The sequence below is a fragment of the Octodon degus genome, unplaced genomic scaffold (genome assembly GCF_000260255.1).
Source record: "Octodon degus isolate 3935 unplaced genomic scaffold, OctDeg1.0 scaffold00002, whole genome shotgun sequence".
NCBI classification, from domain to species: Eukaryota; Metazoa; Chordata; class Mammalia; order Rodentia; family Octodontidae; genus Octodon; species Octodon degus.
The window spans coordinates 23,362,738-23,368,737 of record NW_004524578.1 but is presented as its reverse complement, the minus strand read 5'-3'; the positions used below and the strand labels follow the sequence as shown (position 1 = coordinate 23,368,737).

At 47.0% G+C, this 6,000-nt stretch overlaps 1 protein-coding gene across 1 annotated transcript in view; it reads right to left on the bottom strand.

Annotated features, from left to right (window-relative positions):
* The window catches only part of Tmc3 (transmembrane channel like 3), a 38,395-nt gene that overhangs the window by 6,807 nt on the left and 25,588 nt on the right, over positions 1 to 6,000 (bottom strand). The window contains exons 14-17 of the mRNA XM_004623487.2: positions 5,793 to 5,921; positions 5,423 to 5,490; positions 2,710 to 2,838; positions 574 to 684 (exon numbers count right to left, since the gene is read on the bottom strand). Of these exons, the coding sequence (XP_004623544.1) occupies positions 574 to 684; positions 2,710 to 2,838; positions 5,423 to 5,490; positions 5,793 to 5,921 (437 nt within the window). The remainder of the gene's footprint in view (positions 1 to 573; positions 685 to 2,709; positions 2,839 to 5,422; positions 5,491 to 5,792; positions 5,922 to 6,000) is intronic.

The window sequence follows — 6,000 nt, the reverse complement described above, 5'->3', positions numbered from 1 at the left end:
CAGCAGAAAAATATGAAAATGAAGTATAAAAAGTAAAGTCACATTAATACGCTGAGCTGTAAAAATCTCAAGTCAACACCTTTGGACATTGCCAGTCTTACAGAAAACCCAATACTATTATGGACTACTGGACTATATCGGGAGATTCTGCTGAATTCAAGCACCTATAATATTTAAATGACAATGGAATGCCCTTTTCTGACAAAACTAACCAAAAAAGTGGAATAGAAATGAGCGACCCTTTTGTATCTGTATACTCAAAATAGTTAGGGTAGATATACAGCTCCATTCTCTTAATTCAATGAATAGAGAGGTTTGTTATAATAGTGTTTGAGACAGGATGTCATGTCTGCATCTTATACAATGAATAACCACTAAGACAACAATATGCAACATATTAATTATTGAAATTGTCCTACTAATCGGTTGTGAAACTGTCTCATTGATACTTGTTTCTCAATAAAATTATTTTTTTAAAAATGTAGGTTTGAGCTGCTTCTGTGCTGTGAACCAGGGGGAGAACACATTCAGTGTGACCCTGTTTCCCTGTAGAGCCCAGCTGCATGAGCTTACCTGAAGGGCCCACAGTTTAGGGAGGGCTTGTACCGCACGATAGCAAAGATGGTAGGGAGCATGCACAGGAACAGCATGAACAGGAGCATGGCCAGGTAGAAGTTGTTGGACCTGCAATGACGCCAGACATTGGGTGCTGCACGAGTTTCAGTGCCAGGCACAGATGTCCCAAGACCAGCACAGACGCCGCCCCGACTGCACACAGGAAGTTCCTCCTAGGGCTGCTGAGAGATGGGTGTGCTGCAGGGTCATGCACACAAACTACTGAAACCCAGAAGTCAGTGCTCAGAGGAGCATCACAGAGCCTGGAGCCCAGTCGCTCCTCCAGCGCTCACTGGATGGGCACCCACTCAGCACAAGACAGCGGAGCCAGGGTCTGCCACCTCGCTGTTGCTCCCATCTGGGCACCTAAGGCTTCTCTCTCCTGCTCCCAGCTGTGAATTTGTCTCTTAGGTCTCAAGGGTGTTTGAGACCTAAGTCTCAATTGCCATCTCAGCATGCCCTGGAGGCAGGGCCAGGATGGCAGGTCTGGGGATCGAACTCCCAGCCCCTGTGTCTAAGCAGGTGCATTAATCTGCTGAGCTATTTGGCCAGCCCTCACATCACTTTTTATTCTACATGACCTAGCTGAAACCCCTGGTGTCATTTTTATCTAGCATTTAATCAGTTTTGCTACAATACATACGTAATAGCTGTGTTTGGCCCTTTCTGTTAGGATTCTTCACTCTGTCTCTTTTGGATGAGAGTTGTATCCAGTATCTTAGTCTCTGGGCTCCTGGGTTCTCAGGTGACTGTTCTGTCCCATTACACTGTGGTTCCTGGTCCCTGAGGCCTTGGGTGGTGTCTATGAGCCCACCCTAGCTCCTCTGCAAGAGTGGTTTAGACTCACTTGGAGTGCAGGACTTTGTGCATGGCTCTGCAGGGAGAAGGCATGGTCCCTCCACCTAGTGCTGGCTGGAAGCATGCTTGCTGTGGCTCCCTCTCTGTCTCTCTATCTGTCTGTCTCTCTGTCTCTGTCTGTCAGTCTGTCTGCCTCTCTCTCCCCCCACCCTTGTGCCTGACTAGGAATCTTGGTGAGGATATAGTAAGTCGTGCTACAGTGTGATCATTTGTCCCCTCTAAAGTCACTTTAGCACTTGGCCACCTCGTGGTGATTTGGGAATGGGACTCTTGGGCTGTGACTTGGACCCTGAGGTCACCACCTCATGGTGGGATTGGCATGTATTTAAAAAAGCAAGTCCAGCCCCGTTGCTTCCCCGCCACCTGAGGAACCGTGCTCTTCCCTTTGGAAGACACAGTGGCTAAGGGAATTTCTTGGAAGCAGAGGCTAGGGTCTCACCAGTCACCAAAGCTGCCTTGATCGCTTAGCTCTAGACCTGTGTGCCAACACATTTCTGATCATTATAGATGACCTAGCCCCAGGATTCTGTGGTAGCAGTGCAAAATGGACTAAGCAGAAGGTGAACATTGATTTCTTCAAATGTTCTTTTTCTTCCCCCCTACACTCGTGCGCATGCTCCCGTACACACACACACACACACACACACACACACACACACACATTAAATATACACACATGTATAAAACAAATGTGTGTAAATGGATAAACCATAAATACCCAAATGTAAACATTTGTGTGTATTGCTAATCTTTATAAGGATTTATTTTTTATTTTTTATTTTTTTAATGGGTGAACTGGGGATTGAACTCAGGCTCTTGTGCTTGCCAGGGAAGCACTTATTCTACTGAGCCATCTCCCCAGCTCCCTGTATTGCTTATCTTGCCAGGTAAAATGTAAAAGTACTGGCATGCAGGTCATAGTTATAGAGCTTGGAAACCACTGATACTGACAGACACATATAATTCATCAAGCTTAACAGTTATGATTTGTGCATTATTTTCTAAATGATTATCAAACTTCAGAAGGAAGTTTAAAAAATGGGTCATGTGCTAGAGAGGAGTCATGCCTAATTCCCAAAGTGCAGGCTGGGAAATGGGTGCAGCTGGGAAGGACAGGAGGTGGCAGGACTTTGACAAGCAGAGTGCGGGGAATGCCTTGCTGAGGACCCCGCCGGGTAGGGTGCTCATGGCTGCTATGGGGTCTCTGCCCAGGCTAGGCCCATGCTCCCCACTGACCTGGAGGCACGGAACACCTGCTGGTGGGGCGCGTTGCAGGTGAGCACCGCCCAGCTCCTCAGGTACATGAGCCCGATGAGCTTGAGGACGTTGACCGCGGGCAGGCAGGGGGAGAAGAAGGCGCCCATCCTGCAACCAGCAGGGAAGGCCGTTGGAACGTGCTCCCTCCGAGGGCAACTTTCAGGCTCCACCCAGGAGTCCTTGAGAAACGTGACTCAGGCTTGGAGGCTTATGCCCCATGCTTAAAGGACGGGAGAAGCCCTGAAGGTCTGAGACTCCAAGTCTCCCCATCTTGGGGGTAAAACCAGACTCTGCACATGGGTAAAAGTATTGCTTTTATTTTATTTTTTGTATTTTTTTAGGGAAAGGTCTACAGGGTGTTCAGGGTCTCACTACTAGATCAGAACCATAGTGATCTGCCTGTTTACAGCCCCCCAAGAGCTGGGATTACAGGCATGCACCACCGCACCCAGTCTCAACTGCCGTTTCAGCTTGCCCCTGGGGCAGGGCTAGCACAGCAGGCCCGGGAATCTAACCCCCAGTCCCTGGGCCTGCTTGCAGGTGCTTTAATCCACTGAGCTATTTGGCTGGCCTGGAAGACTTGTTTTTAATTATCTCATTTGCAGAATTACTTTCTGCTATCTCTGCACACTTCAGCAGAGTCGGCCTCGCCAGGGTGAGCACAACGCTAAGAGGTCACTTGCAGGCTTAATTAACATCTACTGAGCACCAACTTTTGGCGAACGTTAGGTGGGGCATCCTCATATAATTTAGTTTATTTAAATATCTTTAAATTATGAAAGGAAGGATAAATATAAAAAATTAATAGATAAGGAAGGTAAGTTAAGCAAATATAGCAATTTTCTCAAAAACCCTTGGCTAATAATCAGGAGACCCTGTATCATCTGCTTGGTTTTAAAGACAAAAGTGCTGAGCCAATGAAAAAGAATTCAGCCTTCCCCTGGAAGCTGGTACAGGAAGTCACCCTGAAAATAAGAGGCAAATATGTCACAAAACCCGGGACACCTGATTCCGAGTCCATTTGTACTGGATGCACAATTGAGCTAACACTCGAGGAATTCAGTTTTAGTGGGGGGGAAATAACAGATAAAAGGCTACACCTAATAAATAAGTCTTTTCAAAATATTGATACATGTGGCAGACAGCAACCGCACTGTCTCGCGGCGTGAGCAACATACTCAGCTTCTCTGGGCCTCAGTCCCTATAACTTTCAAGTGCAGAAAACATCAGCAGTTACCTCACAGCTTCATAGGAAAAAAAAAATTAAATCAGCTGCTGATAAAAATGCATGGATCGCAAGGGCCTGAGTTCAATCCCCAGTACCACAAAATAAAATAAAAAAAAAAAAGGAATCTAGCGCATGCTTTCAAAGTGTCCCACATTTTTGATAGGTTCCAGGGTGAGTACAAACTGCTAAATTATAAAGACCCTGATCCAACATGGCTGAATCCCCCAAAACAAAAGCTGATCTTCCCCACGACCACTTCCTTGTTCCCCGCCCCAGTCCTGGACACAACTTCCTTTCACCTTTCCTGTGTCCCAAGGGAGCCCCCAGTCAGCTCCGTAGATGTCACTAAACCTGCCCCTCTCACTCTGCCCCAAGAAAAAGTTCATGAAGTCTCAGCTCCCCATTGTCTCAGGTCAGAGGACCTGCGCATCTCCCTGGGTCTCTCTCTGGGCCCTCAGAGTGGATAAAGGCTTTTCTTTCTCCCCTTCTTCTACTTCTGCTGCTCTGCATAGCCACTAAAAACCTAACAATTTTTAGTATTGTATTTGGGAAGATGTTTTATTTAATTTATTTATTTATATTTTTTTCTGTATTTTAGGGAAGGGCCTATAGGGTGTTCAGGGTCTTACTACTAGATCAGACTTGAGCGAGTCTCCTGTTTACAGCCTCCCAAGTGCTGGGATTACAGGCACGCCTGCCACCACACCCAGTCTCAATCATTGTCCCAGTATGCCTGGGGGCTCAGGCAGGGCCGGGACAGCAGGCCCCTGAGCCTGCTTGTAGGCACTTTAATCCACTGAGCTATCCAGCCCTGTGAAGACTTTTTACAAAATATAGTGGACTATAAGAACATAGGATTTGATTGGAGAGATATTACCTTCTACCTCTTCCTTCCCCTTGAATTCCCAGAAGCATTTCTCCTCTTACTTTCCTGCAGTCTTCCTTCCCCTTCTATTGCTCCCAGTGTAGGCCTCTTGACTGTGACCAATAGTGGTTTAAAAATAGACTATTGTCTTCGCTGTTCGTTCCCATAAATTCCTTAGAAAATCAGTAATAAATTGTCATGCATGAACTACTTCCCTTTGAAATGTCCTGTCTTAATTCTTACAAATGGACCTTGAGAGCTTGTTTGGAGGTTCTAGCAGGGGAGCGCAGCTACTCGTAGACCCTTGAGTGAGGAACGGTCCTCCTCTATCGAGGGTAGTTGTCCTCTTCAACCGAGCGTGAAGCTTTGGGAGGGATGCACGTGGATCGTTGAGGGAGGGAGGGGACACCCACCTAGCCAGCCACATCAGCCGAATCAACCCTGGCGATCAATGGGGTGACAGATGTCGCAGCCAGATCGCCCTCACATCCTGTCTTAGTTCTTAGGAATGTGTTTGTTTTGGTTTTGTCCCATTCAGATTCATCAACATCTTAGCCCAGATGAGATGCAGCAAGGACAAGAGAAGCTGTGATGCCTACCAAATCATTCCTTGGTTGTAGACCAAATGTAGCACATTCTCAGCTATTTTGAATTCCCCATATTCAGGCTATAAGAAGAGTAAAAGAATTTGTGTGTTAAATACAAAAGTTGCAAAGTCTTCAGCAGACCTCAGTTAATTACAGTTACACACTGAAATGCTTTGCAACAGACTCCAGAGGTCACTGCCTGCGTGACCACCAACCAAAGGTTAAGGTTGGGACAGAAGAGATAGTAGGTGGCCTTGTGCCTTGTGTCCCCTCCTCTCTTCCCTCCAGCACTCCTTCCACCATATCTGATTGGTTCCCACCCTAGACTTCTGGGCTGGATCTAGCTTCAGGAACTGCCCCAAGGACCCAGTATTTCACTTACAAACTTGCTTTCCAAGTCCCAGCACCAGTAGTCACTTAAGTAGCGAACGAAAAGTCCCCGGAAGAAGTCTATCAGCAGGATGCTGGCTACGGTGAAGAGCATGTCTATGATGGACAGCTTCAGCATCTCCTGCAACATAGGAGGACTTGGCTGCTGCCCCAGTCTGCCTTGCTTCACCTCTTCCTCCCTTCTGCTCCTTCCCAAGGTC